Source organism: Carassius gibelio, chromosome A1, assembly GCF_023724105.1.
Source record: "Carassius gibelio isolate Cgi1373 ecotype wild population from Czech Republic chromosome A1, carGib1.2-hapl.c, whole genome shotgun sequence".
NCBI classification, from domain to species: domain Eukaryota; kingdom Metazoa; phylum Chordata; class Actinopteri; order Cypriniformes; family Cyprinidae; genus Carassius; species Carassius gibelio.
Window position 1 is genome coordinate 37,310,661 of NC_068371.1, and position 27,539 is coordinate 37,338,199.

At 36.0% G+C, this 27,539-nt stretch overlaps 1 protein-coding gene across 1 annotated transcript; it reads right to left on the reverse strand.

Moving 5' to 3' along the window:
• Positions 1-2,497: 2,497 nt before the first annotated feature.
• Positions 2,498-27,450, reverse strand: LOC128020184 (TBC1 domain family member 9). Its single transcript, XM_052606891.1, has 21 exons — positions 26,856-27,450; positions 21,091-21,201; positions 18,367-18,485; positions 18,054-18,282; positions 16,453-16,714; positions 15,136-15,343; positions 14,753-14,959; positions 14,062-14,214; positions 12,712-12,862; positions 11,207-11,421; positions 11,010-11,127; positions 9,984-10,269; positions 9,127-9,256; positions 8,927-9,025; positions 8,760-8,828; positions 7,366-7,606; positions 7,078-7,143; positions 6,555-6,641; positions 6,378-6,440; positions 6,173-6,276; positions 2,498-4,763 (listed from the first exon to the last, which is right to left on the reverse strand). Exons 1-21 carry the CDS (start codon positions 26,974-26,976, stop codon positions 4,065-4,067), a joined length of 3,738 nt encoding a protein of 1,245 aa, XP_052462851.1. The 5' UTR covers positions 26,977-27,450; the 3' UTR covers positions 2,498-4,064.
• Between the last annotated feature and the right edge of the window lie 89 nt (positions 27,451-27,539).

Sequence of the window (27,539 nt, forward strand, 5' to 3'; positions counted from 1 at the left end):
ATAAACAACAATGATGAATTATATTACTGTAATTACCTGTGCTCACTCTCTCCCACTCACCTATCCTCCATGGTTTCATCCACACTTCCTCCACCATCAATCACTCCTCTCTTCCTTCTCTGCAAACTTCTCCACAGCTAAAATGACATACTACCACAACAAGAATTAATAATTGTTCCATCTTGGAGGGGTGGGTTTTCAAAGTCACAACTTGCTACTGGGGTTCCTCAGGGCTCAGTGCTTGGACTACTTCTCTTCTCCATCTACATGTCATATTTAGGATCCGTCATTCAGAAGCATGGCTTTTCCTATCAATCTCAACTCTTCTTCTCATTCCAACCAAATGATCTGATTGTAGTTGTTCGCATTGCAGCCTGCCTGACAGACAGACATTTCTTGCTGGATGAAGGGCCATCACTTTCAACTTAACCTTGCTAAGACCAAACTGCTCGCAGCCTCAGCCCACACAGCACTTCATCACAACTTCTCTATACAGCTGCGTTTGTCAGCCATAACTCCTTCCAGGACAGCCAGGAAACTTGGAGTTGAGACTGATGGTGAGTTAAGCTTCACAGACCATATTTCTACAATGGCCCGGTCCTGCAGATTTGCTTTATACAACATTAGGAAGATTAGACCCTTCCTGTCAGAGCAGGCCACACAACTCCTCATCCAAGCTCTTGTTCTCTCCAGACTTTGTTTTGCACACTTTTTATTGTAATGCACTCTTGGTGGGCTTTTCGGCTTATACTATCAAGCCTCTGCAACTGACCCAGAATGCAGCAATGAGATCGGTCATTCACGAGCAGATTAAAGCCCATGTCACCCCTCTCTTCATCATTTTACACTGGCTGCCAATAGCTGCTTGCATCAAATTCAAGTTACTGATGTTTGCCTTCAAGAAAACCACTGGCTCTGCACCAATATACCTGAACTCCCTAGTTCAGACTTATGCACCCTCCAGAAGCTTGCATTCGGCAAGTAAATGACACCTCGTGGTGCCATCCCAAAGAGGCACAAAATCACAAGAGATTGTAAAGCACTTTCAAAGGATTTTAACTTCAATAAACTGACTATTTTAAAATGTTATACAAAAAAAAAAATGCATTGAATATTTCAGACAGCTTTCTGTGTTTTAAAAAACACATCAGTGCATTTTTGAAGCTGACTTTATGATGTTGCAACACAGTGCTCCGCAGGTTGTCGAGTTTACACTATTGCAGTAGACTTTGATTTTATTGGTTAATTCATAAACGGCAGATGTACAGGGATTTTACTGTTTGCATTGCTGATCTGTGGCACAGTACCTGGATCAAGTACAAAAGATACAAGGTTAAAGTTAAAACAATACCTGATAGGTAAGTGGATAACTGAAAGAGATAAACAGCTGACTTATCAAGTAGTTAGTGATGGAAGAGTGCTTTAGCAAGTAGTAAATAGGTTATTTACATGATATTTTGCTCCTAAAAAGTTCATTTTGAAGCACAGTCTTTGCAAACAAATTGTCTGGTATTGACGTAGGACTTGTTGACTGAGACAGCATGGTGTTATTATGTGTGTGCCAAGTATCTCCAGTACTGGGCAGATCAGAGAACATCAGCGTATGATTGGACGTCTGCGCGCACACCCTCTAAACGTCAGTGGTGGAGAGACACGGCATTTCATTCAGGACACATCCCTGTGTTACAGCCATGAACTCTGGAGAACAGTACAGACTTCAAACACAAAGTCTCACAGCTCTACTGGACTCTAGTGGTCATTACACTCAACAACAGCCACATTCAGCATGACCAAGCAGAACATTTTAATTAGATTATCCTAAAACATTTGCATTATTTTAATGTTCCTATACTAATACTACTAATATGTGATTTTTTTATTTGAAATCTCATATCAAATAAACAAAAATAATAAAATAATAAAGAAATAATAAAACGCAATACAATGTAAATAATAAAGAATGTATATAGGGTTAAATAAAAATGCTTAAAAAATAAAAATAATATATATATATATATTATGTTGAATTGATATTCATTGTACAAAATACATTCAATTGATATTTAACTTTAATAAAAACATTTTCTATTAATGCATTTTAACAATTTACCTATTCATCAAGCTTTGAATTTACACGAAAAAAAGATCTATTATTTTATAATTATATTGGGAATACAAGTTTATAACTAATTATTAAAAATAATTCAGTGACAGCTTTATTTAGCCAAAATCTGCATCCCTGCTACCTAATCTGTCTTAATTTGATCTTAGTAAAATTTAGGATTTCAATTGAAATGTTATAAAAATTCAATTTAAATGTTAATAAGGTTTACTGACAGAAATCACAAATCATTTCTGAGGATCCTTTCACTGACACTTTAAAAAAAAAAAAACTCTTTCAATAGTTTTACCCCACTTTTTGTACTGCAAATAGACTGTAATACAGTAAACAATAAATAAAATAGAAGTGGAGAGTTATTGATAACAGGACAGGATATTTACTTTCACACTTTTAATTCCTGGATGTGATCTAAATAATTTACAGTTTGATTTCGACCATTCACATTAAAATGTAAACTTAAAAATAGCAGCATGAAATAAAGTATAAAGTCCTCCATTTAAAAAAAACAAACAATAATTTATGAGAAGGTGCGCAGACATGCCACATGCCTGGTGAGATCACAGTCAAATAAAACCTGAAGATACACCATAAATAAGACACTAAACACAGCTGGACAGCATCGCCTCTCAGCTGATTCATATCCAATGTTTCAGCACTGACAGGTTACGATCATCCTCACATTTTACAAAGAAGAAAAACCCAAGGTGCAGGTGCAAACAATTGAGAGAGGAAGCGCGAAATGAGAAATCTGGGAAATTACATGTCATTTAATAGCAAGGCTTCCAGAAAATGTTGTTTCAACAATCCCAGATGACATCTAACATCCCAGTGTCCTTCCTCGGTGTCAGGAGTTTGTTGTGTTAAATGTCCCAGACGTATATCCACACGATCCCTGTGAATGCTCTTTTAATCTAGACGTGATTACTATGATGAACAGTCTAACTGTATTAGGTATTATTAGTTACCATTTCTGTTTATAAAGAACATCAAGCGCACTGTAGCATACAACAGGTCCTCTCAGACTTTGCTCAGGTAAAAAGGTCATTCTGTTGGTCACATCACGGTCCCTCTGTCATCAGATCAAAGAGCAGCCTCCGGGAAAACTCATTACTGTCCTTTCCCTAACGAGCTCACGCAAACATCAAGCCTTTGAAGCTTCACGCTGATTTAAGAGGAGATCAGATTAGGTTTAGTTAAAGGGACAGCTCACCAAAAACAAAAGATCTGGCATCATTTGCTGACCTTCGTGTCGTTCCAAACCTGTATGAGGACATTTCTCAAGGTAGAAGGCAAAAGGAGATATTTTGACGAATGCCCATGCTACTAATTTCCATACAATGGATAATGGAGATTTATATCATATAACTTACCGATAAACATCTTAAGTCATAAAATAGGTTTATATGAGAAACACACTGATATTTAAGTCATTATTTGCTAGCGTATAGCTTAAGAAAACTCAATAAATAGTGCATAAGTCTATATTGTGTAATTTTATATTTATATTTACTGTTAGAAACAGTGACACCACAACAATCAGGGTTTTCTGTGTGCACTTAATATTTCAAGCTCCAAAAATTACAATGAAACATCATAAAAGTGGCTATTATGATTATTACACTCATAAAATAGTTTTTTGTGAGAGAAACATACTAAACTTTCGATTGTTATTTACTAGCATATGGCTTTAGAAAACTCACTATATAGTCTATTTTTTATGTTTTTTGTCATCATTTTTTTTTTTTAGCTCAACTGAGATGGTCACATTCCACTTTCATTGCATGGAAAAACTAGCATTAACTTTTCACGAAAAATTACTGTCAGTCAGGTTTGGAACATAGAAGTGAGTAAATGATGCTCAAATGTGATTTTTTGGATAGCTACTCTTTCAACCCCGAATCAGAGTTTTGAACGCAGAGGTAATAGTTTTTAGTTTAGCAAGTTAGCCTGACAGCGAGATCTCATAGTCACTTAGGGACATGTTTTGGTGTCCCACCTTGCGAACGTTCTTGGCGTTGGTTATTCGCGCGCCGATCTCCACAGGCTTCTCAAAGTAGCGCACCAGGGCTTGTTCGGTGAGCACCGAGGCCAGGAACTGCAAGAAAGTGATGGCCCAGTCCTTATCGATGCTGGCGCTGTGAGGTAAACCTGTGTTCCCATGATGCCCCACGCCAGTGTACGGCTCACCGTTGCGTATGAGCATGGTGTCCTCCGCGATGTCCTCGCACTGAAGCTTATCGTCCAGCTCGTGGGAGCCGGCGCTCAGGACGGAGTAGGAGGACATGGACGTGTCGTCTTTGGTCTCGTCGTCTGAGATGAGCATGGCGGAGGACATGGCCGTGTCTTTGGGCGAGGAGTCCTCCAGTTTGATGTCCTCAAACGGACCCGTGAAGCAGGAGTTGGTCTCTCCATCGCAAGGTTTGCGGCGTGCTCGCTCCTGCTTGCTCCTGCACGCTTGGCTGCGGTCGTCCTCATCGTCCTCGTCCTCGTCCTTGTGAGCGGGACTGCAGAAGAGCTTGCCCACCTCTCCCATCTCCAGCAGCAGGCTGGTGACTGTAGCCGTGGCGTGATACAGCTCCTGCTCGTTGGGGTCTTCGCTGAACATGTTATAGAGAGTCTTGCACAGCTCGATGAACTGACTCTGGAGAAGGAAGAGAAAACAGAGTCAGATTTTACTCATGAATTAACAAACCTAATCTTCTTGCTATGCAGCAGATTTATTTATAGGTTTTTATTAGGTAAAAAAAAAGAAAATATTAAATTAAAAATAACTGAATTCATTTTAAAATAAAAATCACGCAATACATGAATAAAAAAAAAAGTATGTATCATTGTAAAAGATTATCATTTATTATATATACACGTATGTGTGTGTGTGTGTGTGAGAGATTTATATATAAAATGTATAAAAAGAGTGCTATATTTTTTTTTACATTGATAATTAAAATAAGTATATAATAAATACTATGATATATATATATATAATTATATATAAGCATGTATATATAAATTGTATATTCTATATATATACTATATAATAAAATTATATAGTTTAATCTACAAAAAAGTAAATTTATTAAATTACCAATTCAAATAAAAATATTTTTGTTATTATGTAATATATAAAATTTAAGAATTACATGCAGTTGTACCTAAAATGTCCATTAAACTAAAAATATAATAATAATAATTGTATAAATATGCATAATATTGTGTTACTATATATTTTTTATCAATTCATATACATAATGATATTCATTAGTTATACGTGTATTTCCTTTTTTTTATCAGAGAAACCATTATTTAAACTAAACAATCAATGTTGTGAATTAGAATCAAAATATTGAAATATAAAAAGCTAAATATACTAGCTATCTAGTAATTTTTTTTTTAAAACACATTTTCCACTGGCAGTTTATCATGTTTAAGTGAACAGGAATTCAAAATATCTCATATTTACTTTATTAAAACACATTCCTGGTCTCTTGTGCAATGTACTGTGAAGAAAGAGCGGGTTTAGTTTCATGAGCTTTCTTGCTCGGACTCTGAAATGACTCCTCTTTATATATGTCCCTGGGGTTCATAAGGGGTCATAAGGGTTAATTTTTTGCAACTGAGATTTATACATCATCAGAAAGGTGAATAAATAATCTTTCCATTGTTATGGTATGGTTTGTTAGGATCGGACAATATTTAAAATCTGGAATCTGGGGATGCAACAAAAAATCTAAATATTGAAAAAAAGTTGTGAAATGAAGTCACTTATTACTAATTATAATTGATTTTGATATATTTAAGGTAGGAAATGTAAACAATATCATCAAGGAACATGACCTTTACTTAATATCCTAATGATTTTTGGCATAAAAGAAAATTGTATAATTCTGACCCACACAATGTATTGTTGGCTATTGCTACAAATACATCAGTGCAACTTAAGACTGCTTTTGTGCTCCAGGGTCACATATTTGACGGGTTGTGAATTGAATGGAGAATCAAGCTGTTTTAATAGGAGCTCATAAAGTCTCTTTGGCTGGTCTTCTGATGTACCTGGTTGAGTTTGGGCAGATCCCTCATGTTCTCTAACTTTGCTTTGGTCTCCTGGTTCCACAGGCGCAGGTACATCCGGTAATCTGGAGTGTGCGTTTTCTTAACTACACCAAAGAGAGAACATTGCACATTTCAACAGCCCTCCAACATCAAACATCAGCTGATTCATGTCCTCTGTATAAACAGAGAGGGTATTTTCTCCCACCTTTTTCACTTTTAAAAGTGACAAAACCATCGTGCTTCTCGGCTCTGTTCTTTTGGTCGAGGCCTATCAACGAGAGGTCAGAGCATCAGTTTCTGGACTGGGCATCAAGAATCATTTTCACTATTATTTTGGTGTAACAATGTTTCTTGTGAGGTAAGTGTGAGCATGCAGCAGTACCGCTGGAAGCCTCTGGGGCGATGTCCTCAAAAAAATACTGCATAGCTTCACACGCCGAGTCGGGCTCCTCCTGCTCAGGGTGCAACTCTGAAAACAACAAATACATTCAGATCTGATTCAGATAATGACACATACAAATCACAGAATGCAATGATCTCTAGTACTTGTATCTTGAATCCTCTTTAAGGATAATTCTTCTGATTTGTGGGTTAATTTTGTCCCAGACTTCACTTGTTTGTGACACGTGTGTGTGAAGAAAGAACAAAACATCCGTCTTCACTTTCATTTCTGCTTTTTATCCATGTTTCCTCTCACAAACGAGAACTTACAGCCACTACACATAATATACAGTATGCATATGTGCAAAGAAAAACAGCTATATGCAATGCTGAATAAATAGAAATACTATAAATAAAATACTAATACTGTATGTCCCAGAACTGTATGAGCTGTATTCATCTGCACCATCTTAACAGTGTTAAACATTTGATTTTCTCTTTTACACCCATAGATTCTCACCTACCTGGAAGTATGTGAATCTTGTACAGAAATGTGAGTTTTTCCGTCAGGTCACCGTGACACAGGACACCTTGAAGTGGAAAGCAAGTGTTCAAAAACAAGCAACACAATGCACTTTTGAATTGAAACAGATTTAAATCATATCATATATTTAATGTTTTAAACGTAATGTCATTATACAGTTTTGACTTCTAAACGTACTACTAACGCTGTGCACATTATTATTATTTTTACATAATGCATGTGTCCTCATAATCTTCTAGTGGGATTGGTCATGATAAAGCGCACTCACTGAGGCCGCAGATGAACTCTCTGAAGTTAATGAGCGCGTCTGCGTTGTGGTCGAGCAGACGGAAGACGCGCAGGGCCAGGTCGTCTGTGTGTGTGCCGCCAGCCCAGGGGAAGAGCAGCACAAACAGCACTCTGAACTGCTCCAGATCGATGCGGTACTGGTCCAGGTACGGCAGGCTCGGGTCATGACGGCTGCTGGGGTCACTGGTGCTGCCCCAGTAACAGCTGGTCAGGTGCTCGGACTGAGGGGCACAGAGACATGCACAGGTCTTAGTATTCATCTTATAAAGTCAACGGATATGGAGCATGTGCGTTTAAATGGGAATGCATGATGTGTTTCATCCTTTTATTAAATGTTTGCCTCAACAGACTGAAAGTCTAAAGTGTGGCTGGATGAGCTGCATTCAGATTTATTCAAAGTACCACTAAATATGACCAAAATAATCACAATAAAACAACAAAAAGAAAAATCATACCATATGATAATAATAATAAAACACCAATAAATACAAAAATTGCATAATATATTTTTGAATTATATATATTATGAAATATTTTTATTGAATTAACTAATTTGGATGTATTAATTTTCAACTACATACTGTAGTATGCTAGATACATTAAATATGCAATTACATGAATATGCTCACTTTGCAGTGCACAACACTGCTTACAGACTACATTTATTCACTATATAGTGTGCTACATATACTAAATTTGCAGTATTGTATAGTATGCTACATAAACTAATTATAATAATACATTTAAAAATATTTAGCAAGCACAATTAAATAGGCAAATAATGTAAAAACAATAAAATAGTGTAAAGACAATAAAAAAAATATAACACAATATACATTAATTAAAAATTATTTAGCAAGAACTATTAAATGAAATTTTCATTAAGAAAAGTCAAAAATAATACAATTATTCAAATTATTATTATTTTGAGAATTATACTAATCAATATCTATTTATAAACTATGATCATGAAGTCAGTAATAATAATACATTTAAAAATAATAAAATGGCTTTACTCCAGCTTGTTGAGAAAAGCCATTTTCTGTGTCATTTTTTTATTATTACCATATGGGAAGTTTTCTATGATTAATAGTCACATTTCTTTCTTTAAATTAGCAACACATTTGGGACAGAAATGGCTTTGATCCAGACACAGGGAAACCCTCAGTGTGCTTTCTGTGTCAATGAGAGCCACTGAATGTCCTGAAGAACTGCTTATGATTTATCTCTAATAAAAACTCAAGCATCTGCAACATATAAACACACACACTGCATCCATCAGCCTGTGTACAGAAGAGTCACTATCATTAATCATAGCACACACTCTCATTGTAGATGTCACTGGCTGCTTCATGAGCTCATCATGTGACTGACCTTAAAGAGAGTATAAAGCTCCTCCAGCTCATCGATGCTGAAGGGTGTCTCCGTCACGATGGTCCGCACCTGCAAAACCAGCGCATGAGCCAAAGAGATGAATCTCCCAGATCCTCTGCCTGAGCGCTAATGAAACACTAGTGTCAGTACGGAGAGAGTCTGCTTACCACATTGCGTTTGGTGGTGTCTTCAATGGCCTGGATCACTCTCAGCCTCTGTTTGAAACGCATCTGCTCAATCACATCCGCCCGGATAGAGCCGAACTTCTGCAGATCACAGTGAACATCAGCTGACATGCAACACGACACGGACAGAACCCATGAAAACACACTTTAAGAGACAAGGCCAGAACTTGAGAGGAACGGACCTCGTAGGAGATGCGCACGAGTTTGAAGATGTCCACCTCAGGATGCGGATCCCTGTTATCCGTCAGGAGAGAGTGAAGATGAGGGATTGGAGGAAGAGTGCTGTCCCTGTTAGTCACGCTGTCCAGATACCTACAACACACAGACACAAGCACACACACTCATCTGTAAGCAGATCGAAGAAAATCAGCACAGTCATTCGATAAGTACTGTATACTACTGTATATAAATACTCTTTGAAGTGCACTATATACACACATATTTCAGTATAGTCCCTTTGTAGTACACTATACACATATATTACAGTATAGTTCCCATGTAGTTCGCTACATATACATATAGTACAGAATATATGTACTAACTACATACTGTAGTATAATACATACATTAAATGTGCATTATACCGCAAACTGTGATAACAGACTATATACTCACTATGCAGTATGCAACATATACTAAATTCGCAGTACAGTACCGTATTTTTCGGACTATAAGTCGCACCGGACTATAAGTCGCATTTATTTAGAACCAAGAGAAAACATTACCGTCTCCAGCCACGAGAGGGCGCTCTATGTTTTAAGTGTAGACTACAGGAGAACTGAGCAGCATAGAGCGCCCTCTCGTGGCTGTAAACGGTAATGCTTTCTATTGGTCGCACCTGACTATAAGTCGCAGGACCAGCTAAACTATGAAAAAAGTGCGAAAAAAAAAAGTCCGGAAAATACGGTATATACTCGACATTGTATGCAACATATGACTTTGCCGAACAGTACATATGCAGAACACTACACATACTTACTAGGCAGCATCCCACAACATTCATGTACTACACGTATTCAGAAGCATGCCGTTGTCTCACCTGCCCAGGATGGTCATGGCCTCTCCGTCATCTTTGCAGCTCAGCAGCTGATGGATGTTAGCGTCGAGCACCGACAGCGCTAGCTGGAAGATGACCTTGATGCCCTCGTAGAAGAAGCAGTCGACCACCACCACGGCGCTCTCGAAGGGCATGACGGACAGGAAGAGCGTGAGGAACCAGGACAGAGAGATGGTGGAGATGACACTCAGAGCCTGCATGCAGTCGTACAGCTGAGGAACGTAGACGTGAGCCAGCTCCTCGAACACACCCTGGTCCACCAGAGCACCTGACACACACACACATTAAATTAATTTTGTACAAAAACAGTACTCTCTCTCTCTCTCTCTCTCTCTATATATATATATATATACAATTTTCTTCAAAAATTCTGTTTTAATTTCTTCTGGATTTATTATCTTTTTATTAAAAAAAAAGTTTTATATAAACAAAAAAAGTAATATAATATTCAGAGTCCAAATTAAAAAACAAATATTATTCAAAAATGTAAAATATGGACTCATATGGTTCTTCGTCTCAAGCCCTCATTTGATATACATTTATTATCCAAAATGTTGGTAATCAAACAAAAGCGTATAACATTAACAACTTAATTAATCTTTTAAAATGTAATCGGATGAAAATGAATCAATTCCTTATATTTTTTGGCAAACAAACTGCTGCACAACAAAGGTTTACTATTAAAATAAAAACATGGAATAAATGCAATTTATTATTATAATTACTTTGAGGTCTACATTCTATTCAATAACACTTTCATTGGTTCACGGTGAATCCATTTTATATTATTGTATTTTATTTTGTAATATATATGTCCTTTAAGACCTTTGAGTTTTTGTGTGTATCTGATGATAGTGTTATGAATTGAAATGGAGAAATACTGTTGAAGTGACTGGAGTGAGATGAAGTTTCTGTCACAAACTGTGTTATACTGTAAATTCCACGTTATGTCAGCATTCAGTGATTCCACTGGTGGGATGTAAGAAGCCGGATGATCCCGGAGCTCACCCACGACTCTGGTGTTGTAGTAGTCGGGAAGCATGCGCTCACATAAGGCCACCAGCAGCCAGAAGGCCTCTTCCTCTTTAGCGTACAGCAGCAGGACGGAGGTCACGATGTTCATGGCCTGCAGAAGACGACAGACAGGCATTATGAGGGGGCTGCGGGGGCATTTATCACAGATGGTGTGTTGCTGTGGGTGGTACCTGGCAGTAGCCGATGTTGGGGTTTCGGAAGGCGTACGCAGTGAGGACTCGACGCAGGGCAGCGATGCCCATCTCGTTCTGAAAGGCCGGGTGCTCAGGAAGAGAGCGGTGCAGGTCTCTCTCGATCTCCTCTGTGGCCAGATTATATTTCCCCATCGACTTCTCCACCAGATCCTCATAATAACCAGGATGAGTGGCCATCTCATTAACCGCCCCTGAACACACCAACATACAGATAAACAACAGATCCCTCAAATAATCAACAGCTCAAATGTATACAAACCATTCAGATGATATTTAGATATTTTTTTTACTTGTGTATATATATATATAAACATAAGTCTGAATATGCATAATGCAAAAAAACAAACAAAAAAACACGTACCATCATATTAAAATACCATGTACATTTGGTTACAACTTGCTCATTGCTTCTGTACTTCATTAGCCACATTTCACTGAATTGTCTGAGCTGATCATTATAATAATACTTGTTATGATAGAATACTGATAATACTTGTTCAACTTCAAGAGGGCAGTTTAACATTACTTGAGGTATTTTCAAAGCTATTTCAGGCTGATGATTTTATCATATTGTTCCTCGTGCTAATGCAGACAACTGTGAAGGCAAACAAGGCAGCTGTTGTTTTCTACAGCAGAAGTGTGTTTGTGCAGTCATGTGATTCAGTTTGTGCACTGGCCTATAACGCTTTCAAGTGTGCATGACTCGGACTCCCATCTAACAAACAGGAAGCAGTGCTGTTTTAGACAAACAGGTATGTGCACTGAACCACAAAACAACCACACAAAAAACAAAAACAAAAGCAGGTGAAGGCACAAGTAAAACAGAGATACAAATACTAAGTCTAGTGCAGTGGCTGGTTTTGCAATCAGGACATTAAGAGTTGATTATTGATTCTTGCATAGAACATCTTGCATGCAAACCTAAAATGTATTATTGTTTATTTTATAATGGTTATTTTTACCAACACGTTTCTTTATTTTTTATTTATTTAGAAAATAATTTAATGCATTAAACACCTCATACTCTGAGCAAACCATATTTAACGTAGTCTGGGTCAAATTTCCTTTTGCTTTGCCTATTTAAATTCATTTTCTTAAAATCGGACTTAAAATGCATTTATGTTTTTTTTTGTTTGTTTTTTTTAAATAACTATTGAGTCATGTTTCCATTTTCTTTGCATATTTTTGCTTAAAAAATACGTCATCGTTTTCTTTTTCATTATTATATTATATTTTTACCAACAAAAATGTTAGACATTTTTAAATGATATTATTTCATTTTTTTTTTATTATTGTTTTAGTATTCATTTATTTAGACAATAATTGTTTGCATAAAACACATCATGGTCCACATAAACCATATTTAATGTATTCTGATGTATAATGTATGTGTGTGTAGGTGATATGACTGGTTATCTGATTAGTTATTAATAACTTGAATCCAGAGTTGTTTTCAGCCAGCTGTGGGCCGCATGACTCACCAGAAAACAGGAGCCAGAGCTCTCCTCTCATGTTGTCTGGGATGCCCCGCAGCACCAGCTCTCTGGTCTTCTCTGTGCGGTACATACACACTCCCTGGCCGTATTCGCTGAAGTGATTCTTCCAGGCCTGCTCCTTCAGAAACTCTTTAGCCTGAAATCATACGAGTGTAAAGAGTGCATCTCATCACTGTCACGGTCTCGACTTCATCTTCAGAAGTGCTGATGAAGGAAACTAAGACTTGGCAAAGAAGCGACGCCAGAGAGCCGTGGACTTCTATTCAATCACTTTCTATTCTGAAATTGAAAATGTGCGGCATTTAATGTATATAAAAGATTTAGATTAGACAATCTTACGAGTCAAAAATGACTTGAATACTCTTCTGAATGCAAAATGCATAAGTCTGTGCAAGCTTTATGCCCTAATTCTGTGTTACCAAATTAAAAAAAGCCTAGTCATTTTAAAGCAAATGACTTGGATAAGCAGATTTTTTCAGGTCATTTGTTGCAGGGTCTTCTCATAAGGTGCACTTCCTGTGTGCGTCTTACTAAAGTATGTGCTTTACCCACAATGACCTGCATCTGACTCCAGCCTTTGAACTCTGACTGGATGAGGAGCGTGCAAATGCTGAGAAACAGACACCTGTAACCGCACCATATACAACTAAAACTAAAAACACTTTTAGTACTTCAAATAAAAACAATAGCTGAAATGAAATATGAAAATAAATGTTACTTTTTTTTTATAAATCATATATTATACTTTATTATAAAAATAAAATATGAGAAAACCTACATTCAATACGGCAACAAAAGAAAAAGGTTCAGGTTATTTTGATTTAGTTCAACTTGAAATACTAAAATAACTCAAACTTAATCAGCTAAAACAAATAAATAAAAATTTATAAAAAAATATATAATAATAAACTATTATTGTATTTCACTGACACTAACATAACACTGGGACAAAACATTGGGACAAAATGCTATGTTGTTTGTCAACAGCCAATAATTAAGCTCCAAATCTATACATCTTCGCATAAGATTTGTTTACACTGACAATTAATATTCATTTTAAATTACAAATATAACCATTGACTTGACATTGGTGTCTTCCTGTTGTTTTATAAAATCAAGCAGCCACTCAAGGTCATACATAGCAGTGATTTAACTGCGTTTAAGGCGCAGCTCTTAGCCATGGTAAAATGACTATAATACACAGCCCCTTGCAGTATTTGTCAGGACACATTTCTATCCTAATAATCCTGTCATTTGTGTCCTGAATTCACATCAGTTCCTGTCCTTCTCCGTCCCTGCTCTCAGTAAACAGTGCTAAAAGCAGTGCTGTGGTACCAGTTTGGGGTTGAACTCCTCCGGGGAGCGCCGGCGGTACATGGTCATCAGGGCCTGTGTTGCAGTGGGAACCCTGCTCTCATTGAGATTGAACTGTCTGTCACTGTCTCCCTCAGAGCTGAGGACGCTGCGCTGCGGACTGCACGAGTACACCTACACACACACAGCACAAGACACAAGAGAGTACAGCAAATACATTCAAATAAATGCTGTTCTCCTCAAAAAACATTCAAAAAATTGTTTCCACAAAAATATGCATCATGCGACACTGAAGAATGCAGTAATGATGCTGAAAATGCATCTTTGATCACAGGAATAAATTTCATTTTACAATATACTGAAATAGAAAACAGTTATTTTAAATCATAAAAGAATTTCACAATATTACTGTTTTTATGGCATTTTTTTATTATAAATGCAGCCTTGGTGAGCAGAAGAGACTTCTTTCTTCTTTTAAATAACCAGAGAATTCAAAGGAACAGCATTTAGCGTTTGTAACACTATAACTCTCACTTTTGTTCAATTTAATCCATCCTTGCTTCCCATTTTTCCCCCGATTTATTTCTTTAATAAATCTTACCGAGCCTAATTTTTTAACAGTACTGTCTATATACAAATATAGTAAAACTATAAATCTAGAAATATTTCTAGGAATAAACACCAATAGACAAATAAACGTTGTTGTTCCCACCTCGTCGTCTGAGCTGCTGAGGCTGCTCGTGATTTCCCGCTCAAAGTAGATTTTGGAGGTGGTCTGCTGCAGGAAGTCTGAGATCCTCTGCACCAGGAAGTCCCGGTCTTTGAGGTTGGCGAAGAGGAAGGTCATTTTGTTTTTGGTGCTGATTGACAAGGGGCTGGGAAGGACGTTACAGCTGTCGGCTTTCTCGACGATGGTCACCTAGTGAAGAAAGATGCAAAAGGCCACTCACAACCCATTTTATGTCCTCAATGTGCCATAATCAATATTCAAAATGTCTTAATGTTGCAAGAACTGATTGGATTGTAAAACACTGTAGAGAATGCAGGATAAAACCATGTTTAATGTGCATGCTGTGTACTCTTGGTGTGACGCACCTCTCTGAGTGGGATAATCAGACTGCAGGTGGTCTCCTCTTTACTGGTGAAGCAGATGTAATTAGTGGAGACGAACATCTGTCCAAGGATGTGCATCTTGTTAAAGGGAGTCCACAGTGTGCAGTCTGTGTGCCCATCCAATTTCTCATCTTTCGGCAGGCGGAAAAGTGCCCGGTATCGCTCACTTTTAGCCCTGGCATCCAAGTCCCTGAAGTCACAAAAACAATAGAATAATGAAAAAGGTTGCTATAAGTTTCCTAAAATTCTACAATACTGTCACTGTGCTATAAAACTGGTGGAAATGCATGTCTAAGTTTCACATAATCCTCTAAGCTCTCACAGAAGGATTTGCTACTCTCAATTTCACACAGATGACAGATGGCCATTCACTCCAAAATATAATTCTTCACTATTTTGTATTTCAGCTGCCATTTTTAAGACAATTACTGTAGGAATCGGACTTAAGTTTCTGATATTATCTAATAAATACAATATGCAGCTGTTCTGTGACTGACCTCAATGGAAAAATATTTCATAATCAGGATTATTAACTTTTTTTTTACAGTAAAATAATGCTAAACAATAAATATCGGCCGATAATTAATGCGCATCTCGTCAGTAAAGCCGGTTCAGCAGATATTTATCATGCACCCTTATCAAATACTTCATATCATAAGTAATTTAGCTTCTCAGGTAAATGTATCTTGATTTAAAAATATTTAAATATAATAAAAATATAAATATAATAAATACAAGTCTATATTATCCAATCTAATCTAAAAATGATTTTTATTTTATTTAAATTTATTTGAATTTATTAATTAGTTTACATTTATTAAGAATTTTTTATTTAGATATATTCCACAGTAACAGTACATACCGCTATAATTACAGCAATTATAATGATTTTTTTTTGCAAGAAATTAAATTCAATGCATAATAAACTAGTAATGTCTATTTTTGATAATCTACTGAAATAAACTCTGCACAAATGAATAGTACTTCACTAGGAGCTCATTTAATAAAATAAGTTAGATAAATAACTAAATGAGTGTAATCAAATTTAAATAAATATTTAAACAAGTTTCTTTTAAATAAACAGATTTATTTTTACACTTTATGGGAAAAATTTCAAAAGATTAATCTGCAGCAAATGAATAAATGTTGCATCAGTGCAAAAACATATATATATATATACACACATTATTACATATACATTATTTCAACTCCTATCAGTTTTCTACCATCACTTGATCTTGATTGATCTACTTTATCGTCAAGGTCAAGGTCAACTTTATTATCCCTGAACTCACACACCTTTTGAGGGCCGACACTTTCTTGGGCGACTTCTTCTTGAGTTTGGGCAGAGAGCGGTCCTGCTCGAAGCTCTTGTTTTCCAGCAGCTGTCTCATGGCTATGTTGGCGAGCTGCTCCATGAGTTTGAAGGTCTCGTTGATGTTGAGGAAGACGGAGAAGACGTGCTCGCTGCAGCGTGTGCTGACACGCACCATGTCTGGCAGCAGCAGCGTGGCGTTCTTCTCCAGCTGAGTGATGTCGGCCCAGCGGATCACCAGCTTAGCTGAAACAAACCAGTACTCACACTGAGTCAGGAGTGAAGACCGCATCTAAATATGGGAGTGAATCCCGAGTGTATATGAAACAGAACTCGCTCGCAAAACTGCAATGTAACCTGCAAAGGTTTCCCGTCTTGCATGTTTGGTATCTGCGAATTTTTACAAAAGTAATATTACAACGACCAAAGACAATTATGTTCTGTGATTTTAACTAAAATACGTCAACAAAGCCGTCATGTTTGGTTGGAAAGTTGGGAAGGCTGCTCTGCAGAGTGCTCTCTTGGAGGGTTGCCATGTCCTCTTTTTATAAACAATGCTTATTAAGCGTCTTTGTGCTTGGTGTTTATGCTCAGCTCAGCTAATAAAGCAATCCATTTTAAATTCGGTTTATATCCAAGATAACACGCTTGGATCCTATTTACCGTTTTTATAGAAATATCTGGCAAAACTGAGTCAAGGAGTACTTTGTTTCCTGTGATTTATTGCACCACAACTGTGGTACGTGTTTAAATATGTCAATAACAACAAGCTGTTCAGTTCAGCTCCTCACACTGTGTAGATTTTCTGTAAATATGGTTGCCATTACCTGTATTTTTCAGGAGTTAATTAGTTTGTAGCATGTGTAAATCACTGAACTGTGTGTGAACAGAACAGGATTGAGCACTAAAAGATGAACTGAAGTCAATAACTACTCACCAGTGTTATTTCTCAATATCACTGATATACTATTATATATTTTAATATTCTGAATTAGTAATTTATCTTTTATATATTTATTTATTGAAAAAAATTTTTTTTTTTGCTTTGTGCTTTTGTAATTTAAAGAAAAAAAAATGTCTATATAGTTTTTAATTGTACTTTTTTTATATTTTTGTTTTATTTTAATGCTTAAAGGGATAGTTCACCTACAGTTGATGGTCCCCATTGACCAATTTATTTATAGTTTGTTTTTATTTATTTTAGTTAACATTTATGTTATTTCAAGTAACACATGTTTTTTTAAATGGTTCTAGTTTTAAATGTGTGTTAACGATAATAACCCTGCTACTCACTTCAGGGGGATATTGTCAATAATGTAACCAGTTTAATAATATAAAACTATTGATGATTGATTGTGTTTTTCCGCAATCCACCACCTTCATCTTGTCTTTTTAAATGTAAAAACACAAAGCCAGTATGTTTAACAATACGGTCCTGACTCTAAACTGTTATCACTGGTGTACTGTCAACATGTCTAATTGTAACATTTGCTGACATTTTTAATTCAAAACCGAAATACAATTGGACCAGACGCCCGGCCCTGATGTGTTGTTGCACATCGTATCCATCGGGGGCAGTACTCACCCTCTTTCCCGAGCAGGTAGGAGTAAAAGCAGAGGTGGTTGATGCTGAGGTACAGCCAGCCCTGCCGCGGCACCTTGCCCTTCCAGTAGCTGCAGGAGTAATAATTGACCAGCTTCTCCTCCTCCGGCATGACGAAGAGCTTGCGAAACTTAGCGATGGCCTCCTTAAACTTATCCGTGTCATCATCCTCTCTGATATCATGGCTTTTGTTGTATTCGGCTATAATGCCCTGCACACAAGCACACAGACAGACACGTGTAAGCACTTAAGCACTGATGAAATGAATAGCGTGTTTGAAACGCTAATGTGTCACCTGTATTTTGCCCTTGACGAAGGTGGTGATGTCGTTCTCGTTCTCGAAGATGGAGAGCGTCTGCAGCAGATTCTGCTCCAGCCATTCCCAGTTCTCCGTGATCTCCTTACGAGAGCTCCCTGCCAGAAACAAATACCTCTGCGTCATCAAATCATACTAATCCACACATTTGCCATGATGCATTTCCGCAGCGACTTCATTTGCTCAGATCTGAACAGCAGATGGGTTCGGGTTCATTATTTAATTAGCTCTGTTTTAGCACAGCTCTCCTCAGATAATAAATCAAGCACATTACTGGCAAGACACATGATTGGTTAAAATCGTTCTGTGTCCTTCAATTATGTACAGAGGGAAATAAGCAATTATTTAAAAAACTAACTATCAATGCTCCATTTGCTGTTTAACCAAAACTAAAAAAATAAATAAAAAATAAAAATAATAATAAGTGTTAAAATTTATATTTAATATTAAGCTTTAATATATGTATACGTGCGTGAAATCTAATATTAAATATTAATAATATTTGAATAAAATAAAAAAACAACAACAAAGAAATCTAATATTTATATAATTTTATATTTATGTTTTTTTTAGATATTTATAATAATATTATAATGTGTGTTAATTTATAACATTAAATTAATTTAGCTGTTTAGATTTTCTGACAACTAAAAATTTATATTAAATATATTAAATGTAATCTTAATATTATTTTTTATAAATCTATATACATGTAACTTTAATATTAAATATTAATAATGACATTAAATGAATTTAATTGTTGATGTCTGACAAATTACATATATAAATATACACACATATATATATATATACATATATATATATACATATATATATATACATATATATATACATATATATATATATATATATATATATATATATATATATACACATACATATACATACACACACACACACACACACACACATATATATATATATATATATATATAAAATAACAATATATTTAAATAGTAAACACGAATAATAGGATTAATAGTAAATTTAACATTAATATTAAAATTGTATATTTATAGTATAGACATTTTTATTACTAAGCATTTATTAAATTATATATTTATACATTTATTAAGTTGTTTATTTTAGCATCAGTCTCAAATTGCCGATGCACTAGCCTAGGATTATTTCTAGAAAATACATTTAAAAATAAAAAAGCGCCTATGCACAGTCATGCAAAACTTTTCACAGGACAAATGCACATCTCAGAAGAGGCAAACGGGTCTCTGGTCTTAAAGAAACAGCTTTACCAAATGGCTTGCAGCTAGCAAAGCAACAGCTTGTGAAACATGAAGCAGCATTCGCAGTGGCCTGTAAAGCAGATTAGCTCAGAATAAGAGCACTCTCCGTTCCTCTGGGAAGACAGCGTTTGCTTTTGGCTTCACACATAATGTTCGAGGCTGGAGCTCAATGCTATGATGAGGAATACTGTGGGAAGACCATACAAATCTTACTGATACATTCATCTTGTATTCAACTCCAGGTTGTGTTTAACATCCCTTAAAGAGGTTTTTTTTTTAAAATATGTACTTTTGAACAACTCTAGAACAACTTTTGAAGCTTTAGTATGCCTCCACAAATTGGATACAAAAAAAACTTCAAGCACCTTCTATTTACTGAAAAGTTTATTTTATTTTATTTTAGAAATGCTTAATTAAAAGGAAAATGCTCCTAAAATGGCTCTAATGTATTATTCATTTAGAATTATTAATTAGCAATAATATTTAAATCAGTGCATTTTTATTTATGATTAAAAGTAATACTTTTTAAATATTAAATAGTGAAATAGTTAAGAGGCTCGATATCAAGTAAATTTTTGTAGTGGTACGAGATTGATGAAACTTCTTCAGTATTCCCACTGACTCCTAAAACTGTTTGTTTTGTCAAGTGTAAATAACATAAATCACTCTTACACAAATATATCTAACATGTCAAGAATCCTATAACAGAATCTGGTTTGATTTTATTAATGATATTTATATTGCTTTAAAAAAGACCATATCTGTGTGTGTGTGTGTGTGTGTGTGTGTGTGTGTGTACGTATTTATTTATAATTATTAATTTGCAGTAATATATGTAATTAACAAATTACTATTACACAAATATCTACCATGTCAATAATTGTTTAGCATAATCTATTTATTCATTAACAGTTTTTTATCTTTTTTTACAGCAGTATTTACTTAACTGAAAAACATTAAAGGCTACTTGCCATTGTTTACCAATTAGAAGTAATGTTTAAATCCATTTTATTTGTATTCAGATTTATAAGATAAAAGGTATCTTACAGCTACTGAAAACTAATGGTGTTGCTCTAACTATTCAAATTCTGGTCTTGTGACAACTAATCTATGTTTCTTCACATGCAATTAATTTTATTTAGGCCTTGAGCAAAATATATCTACCAATGTAAAAATGCATTTTGTTTCAGTTCAATGTGTTACTCACGAATACAGAATAATAACAAACACCGTCTTGGCTAAAACACTGATTGCTACATTGAAGTTTTCAACATCTAAACTGAATTTTAAAAGCGGAGACAGTGAGTGAACATCATGTTCAGTCGAGCAGCGTTTGAAAGAAAAGTGGACATTGATTTCTGTCTTCAGTTCAGATTGCACTAGAGGCAGTGGGGCATGAGGTAATGCTCCGGCAGCGAGCGGATGAGAGGGAGTGTGTTACCGTGAGCGATGGTCCAGTAAAGCAGGGAATCGGGGGTCTGGTAGAGGATCCTGTACGGGGCCACACGGGCGCTCGAGTCCAGCACCACGTCAAGAGTACCAACCAGCAGACCTGAGAGACAACAGACAACATACACTCAGAATGACCACTTCGTTTTTTACTTCTTGGAAATATCTGTGTTTAAAAAACAATTTGATTTAGTTTCAGTTACTCATTTTAGTTTGAGTATAAAGTTAAGAAAGGTCAATAATGAGCACATCATTAGACTCGTGTTGTGATCCTGTGACCCTTGTCCTGGGACTCGCAGGCATGAGAGCATTAAGAAAATGAGGATTCGGGATTGTCCCTGATTTAAGTTTTAGCAGCAAGAATGGTATTACGGTTGGTTAATGTATTTAATTCATAATTCAAACTGTCTGTTTCATGATACATGATTCATTTTAGTTTTTGCATTAAAGACTTTCAGGCTGCTTGGTTACTATGGCTGTTTGGCCAAAATGATATATATATCATTGAGAATGATCGGAAATGTTTCTTGATCATCAAATCAGTATATTTTCATGATTTCTGAAGGATCACGTGACACTGAAGACTGGAGGAATGATGCTGAAATTACAGCTTTGCGTTACAGGAATGAATTACATTTTACCATATATTCATATAGAAAACGATCATTTTAAATTGAAATAATATTTTGCAATATAGCCATTTTTACTGTATTTCTGATCAAATAAATGCAGCTTTAGTGAGCAGAAGCCATAAAACCATAAAAAATATATAGGTTAAAATAAAGGTTTAAATGGTAGTGTGTGTATATATGTATATATCTTCTAAAAACAGTAAACCAACTAAGATACTGCTTTAAAATGATAGTCTAACTGTGTGTAGATTGGCTCACAAACAAACACATCAAGCTGCTGCTTGTAAACCCCCTGGGCGAGCCTGCAACCGCTGAGAATGAGCTAACATCTCTATCAGAGCATCAGACACGACGAATGAAGACAGATCAGAGGAGGAGCGCTTCCAAACCTCCAGTGCGGATTGGGCAGGTTCAGCCAGTTTGAGCATGAAGAGTACATTTAGCACAGAACACTGATGAATCATGCACAATAAGACCAGGAGAGTGCATTAGGAAGGTGAACATACTGTACATGTAGCCGTTTTTTACACCACAGACTTTGCCAGACTTAAATGCGAGAATCAGGATCCTCCAAACAAACACGACTTCCCGTTTCTGCTGGAGCTCAGATGTGAAATGACATCTCCCTCCTGAACACATGATTTCTGTTCCTGCTTTCATATGGTCGGATGAGCCACGGTTTCCATGGTTGCAAAACAAGAGAGCAGAGATCTGAGAATACTGTAAGGATCGCATGATCTCTTGAGTCTCAGAGCCCTGTGCTGAGCGCTGGTTAAGACAACATTCAGCTCATTCTGTGATAAACCTTTTCCACTTCCTGTATTTCCAGTTTTTTTGACACACGGAACAAAACAACTTCCTTCTCACAAATATTTGACATATTTCATAGCATTAAGCATCATAATATAAAAATATATGTATATTCGAAATCCCTTCACACTACATGACAAATACAGGCAACATGATATGAGATTATAGGGTTTTCGTTTTTAATAAGTGATTTGGATAAAACAATTCTGATTCCGATTTCCCCCTTTTTTTTAAAGTGTGACCTGCCAATACCCATTTTATTTCTATAATTGGCAGCATACACAAACAAAACTCTACTTTTTTTCCAACGCAAAAACATTTACATAATGAAATCCTGAACAACTCTCAAAATATAGTGCAGTATAATCTGTGAAGGAGGTAAATTCAATTGAAATCAGTATCAGCAAACACTGAAGTGGCATTAGATGCATTTACACAGACTGTTTGATGAAGCTAAGCATAAATGCATTTGCACCGCAAAATTGCTAATTTATTAATATATAACCATACAAACAAGACATTTTGGGGAAAATGCAATGATACTTTTAAATATGAAACCAAACCACCAATAGGTGGCAGAAAATGACTGTTTTAATGAGTGAGTCATTCATTCAACTGATTCATTCAGAAACAATGCAAGTGACTGTCTTTATGAATGTGTTACTGAATCACTAAATCACTCGATTCATTCAAAAACATGGATCTATTCATTACTTTTGAATTGTTACCATCCGGCCCGTAGATATTATGTTCCCAGATGCTTCAAAATAGGTCAAAAAGATATTTTATTCCCCAAGCAATTACATTTTTAAAATCTTCTTCCTCTAACTGATGGTCAGGTAGACTGGCATGCCAGTTGTGAATTGTTAAATGTCTGAGAGAGTATGCTGCAAATCTACTAAACTGAGCTGAACTGAAAAAGAGATGGTAACAATAAGCTCTGGCTGTAATTGGAACGATTTTCATTTGTGAAATTAATGTGGAAAACTGATTCTGGTCGACTGGTGCATCTCTGGCAATAAATTTTAAAATGTTAAAATATTTCTAGGCAGCATTAATGTCTGCAGTTTTGTTCAACAGAATTAAAACTATTAAGAAAGATGTTTTGTGAATAGAAATATAGGTGAAATAAAGTAAAATAGGGATAATAAACTTAATAATTAATAATATGTAAAATAAATTTAAATGGAAATTAGAAATGTTGCCTTGGCTGGAAACAGAAGTAAAATAAGTAGTTAAATGACTAAAACATTTTTTTATTTTTATTTAATAAGGTAAAGATAACGATAAATAGAAAACAAAAACATAAAAAATGTACATTAAATTACTAAAAATAATATTCAAACATAAGCTGAAAATATAATAGTATATAAATAATATTCAATTAATACTGGATGTTTGTATTCTTCGTGTTGAGTCAAGAGGTCAGTCTGCAATATTTAGATCCTCTAATGGTCAAACTGAATATTAGCAAATGGCTCAGATTGCACTGCACACTGCCTACTATTTTTAAGAAATGAAATAAATAAATGGTTTAACAACCGTATACTACACTGACGTCACAAGACCTCATTTGGGACAGGTTTGATTTAGCAAGTGGTGTCCAGTTATTGTATCTATAAAATATACAAATTCTGCACTTTGCATAATAAAGATTTGCATATGGAAGGTCCAGTCGAGCGCACTGCATTATGGGAAACTGCTCTGCTGTACACTGCACTTTGACCAATGCAGTAAGGAGTACTACACTACATAGCCTACATATATGCCAACAGGGAAACACAAATCAATCTGTCCAGCGATTCTCGCCAGTCTTATTAGGATGCTTGGATAAGAAGTTATAGGAGGAACATTTCATTGTTGTCTCTTCTCATTCTAAATATAGTAGGAGTTCTGCTCTCAATTGAATTCATCTCCGCTCTGACAAAAACAGCATCAACCTGATACAACTATATGGCATAAAAACTCAATAGAGCTGTTTACTTAATCTGTATTTAGCCATAGAAAAGATGTTTGGGCTCATACTGGATGGAAGTAAAGCACTGGGCCTTTGTATAGTAAGAGAAATTAGAGACTGACTGATATTTATTTATTTTTTATAACCAATACCAATAATTTGCATGATGATGTGACCGATAACCGATATGCAGAACCTGTATTTATTTATTGTTTTACTTCTTTTTTTTTATTTCCATCATGCACTCATTCAAGCCTGTTTAATTTATTAAATTATGTCACTGGGGCATGATTTGATGGATAACACGACTCTGTGAGTCTCTATTTCATAGATTATGTATATCAAGCTTTTATGTAATGCACCTCATTAATGACGATTTAATACAGTTATGTTTAACTTTATTTATTAAGGCAAAGCAAGTTACTTTATCTGTGAACACGTTTGTGGCAGTCTTGCACGCAATTCTCCATTTATCGGTGGATCCAATATTATAAAGGCAATATCCATTTATGGAAAAAACATAAATATCGGTAAAACCGATTATCAGTCAATCTTGTAAAACCATTCTGGACATCGAAAAATTGGAATTAAGTATTTTTGTGAAGGTTTAAAAAAGGCACTACCTACAATCTGATTGCTAAAAGGTTGCTCTTTCATAGTTCACCACAATTTTTTAAGCATTTATCATTAAAGCGTCAACTTTGTCTCAAATGTTTTTAATAAAATGCCTCAAAAAGGCACAAATGAGTTAGCCGTTGAGCATAGAGCTCTAAAAGTGAGAAACAAGCGAGACATTAATGAGATCATCTCATTTGTGATTCACATTTTGCGTTCTCATAAACAAAAAAGAAATTGGATGAATCTACAATATGCAATTCATTTAAAGAAACAAATAAGAAAATGTTTCGAAACCCATATTATCGCCATGCACAAGTAGCGTACATCGCCTTTGTCTTTTGATAAAAAAATCATGTTTGAATAAAAATTCACAAGATATTTGATCAGTTGGGATGTATGTAAACATACACAAACATGTACATTGGGTTTGTTTCTAGTACTTTGGCTATCCAAGACTCTGATTGGCTATCCAAGACTGGCCGTGCCAGGCTCACTGACACACAGCTTGCACATTTCTGTAACAATGACATCATCTTCCCTCGCTAGTGTACGCTTTGCATCTGTCTTTTCTCACTGACAGACACAAAGAGGTATCTGCACAAATACCGGCGACATTTTGGCTCTTACAGAACAATGAACCCTGCTAGTCACTCTGAGTTGTGCAAGAATTTCCCTTCAAGGCTCCAGCATAATTTCTTTCAGTCAGAGATAAAGAGAAGAACACAATACATAACTGCACTTGTCCAGCTATAACCACAGGTCAGGTCACCAGGTGAGGTCAATAAAACATATTATTAGCCAACATCAAACCAGCTCAGTGTCCCGTCCTGCGGCACTGAGAACAAACTGAACCTTACTGAGCCTGTTTGGTCACTAATAGCCCATTAGAAGGACTTTTATTTTGATTAAACAGCCAATATTTGGCCATTTTGCTATTTGGTCAACCATGGCCACATTAAAACCCCCACAGAGAAACAATAATGAGCAATTTCTATGGTGTCTTAATGCATCTGTACTTCTCTGCACAGCCTGTTCACAGCAGTAATGGAAATAATATGATTATGTGGCTATATAAATCCATGTAGGTTCATATTATGCACAATCATACATCCAAACCAATTCCTAAATATATATAGAGGGTAATTATGTAGAACTGATTGGAAACCTATTTTCTATCAATATTAAATAATTTTTTAAATGTCCAGTTAAATTCTAAATTAATAATTTTTTCTCTTTTTTTAGGATAAAAAAGGAACTTGTACAAATGGCCAAATATGCTGAATAACATGAATCAGCAAGTTTTGCACAAACTTGCACAAATTTGTCCATGCCACTACAGCAAAAAGCAGACATTATGAATATGAAATATTAAAATGCATGTTATTTTGAAATTATGCTGATAAAATAAATAATAAATCGGGAAAATGCTAAAATACTATTAAATAAAAAAAATTTTCGAACATGCAAATAAAAATAGTTAGAGTATGTTTTTATATTTAAACACAATTTCAGTCTTACTCATTGAAATTTCACATTTAATTCGGTGTTACTTTCCATTTCTGTGTATTTTTTGTGAAAAATACTAGCAATATCGGATTGAAAATAGTTTGAACGTAAATCCTAGAGCATTTTTCCGGGATCTGTTTTCAGTGATCACCACCTGAGAGTGCAGGCATGAATGAACACACCTGAGCTTCAGCTGTCATCATGAACGACAGGAGCGTGCGCGCGCTTCATTACCTGCGAGTCCTCCTCCGCCGTCTCCGTGACCCTTTCTCTTCTGCAGGATGAAGTAGGGGTTCGCTCTCTCGGTCATCCACAGCGCGCTGGCCAGCAACACCTCCTCAGGGTTCACCCACATCTTCAGCTCGGGTTTCTCACTAGGACATCAATCAAATCTTCGATCCGTGGTCCAGTGTGGAGTCGCTGTCCTCCAGTTTATCCAAGCGCGCAGCCGATTTAGGGAAGCGACGCACTTTGAAGATCCGTCGGGTGTATATTGCAAAATTATAAATTGTCAGTCAAATATAACACTTACTGTATCGGAGCAGATGGATAAATATTAAAATATGTCATGCACAGTCCTCCTGGAGCTCCTCGAGACGCGCGCACACCTCCCACTCCACAAATAACAGCATGAACAGCTTTGTGGAAGGACGACAGGGACTTCAGCGCCTCGCGATGACTAAAGCAGAACCGGTGTACTCCGGTGGTTACTAGGGAACGACGAGGCTATTTTCAGCGTTTAAACCAGCTGCCGAAGCACGCAACATAAACAATGCCTGACATCTCCGCCGTGTTTTAATAATGCTTACTCTCTAGCGCCACTGCAGCGCGTTCACTCAGCGTGCGTCATGGGCAGGCCATTGTGACGTCACGATTGTGGGCGGGAAGCACATCGATCGTAAACAATTTTTTTTTCGA

What these genes read in the sequence shown, in the direction of transcription:
- LOC128020184 (XM_052606891.1), bottom strand. Translation starts at nt 26,976, where the DNA reads ATGTGGGTGAACCCTGAGGAGGTGTTGCTGGCCAGCGCGCTGTGGATG. An exon ending in TCAGCAGCTCAGACGACGAG is followed by an intron (nt 14,215 to 14,752) that starts GTGGGAACAACA and finishes GTGTGTGTGTAG; the next exon opens with GTGTACTCGTGCAGTCCGCA. An exon ending in CTACAACACCAGAGTCGTGG is followed by an intron (nt 10,270 to 11,009) that starts GTGAGCTCCGGG and finishes TGTGTGTGTCAG; the next exon opens with GTGCTCTGGTGGACCAGGGT.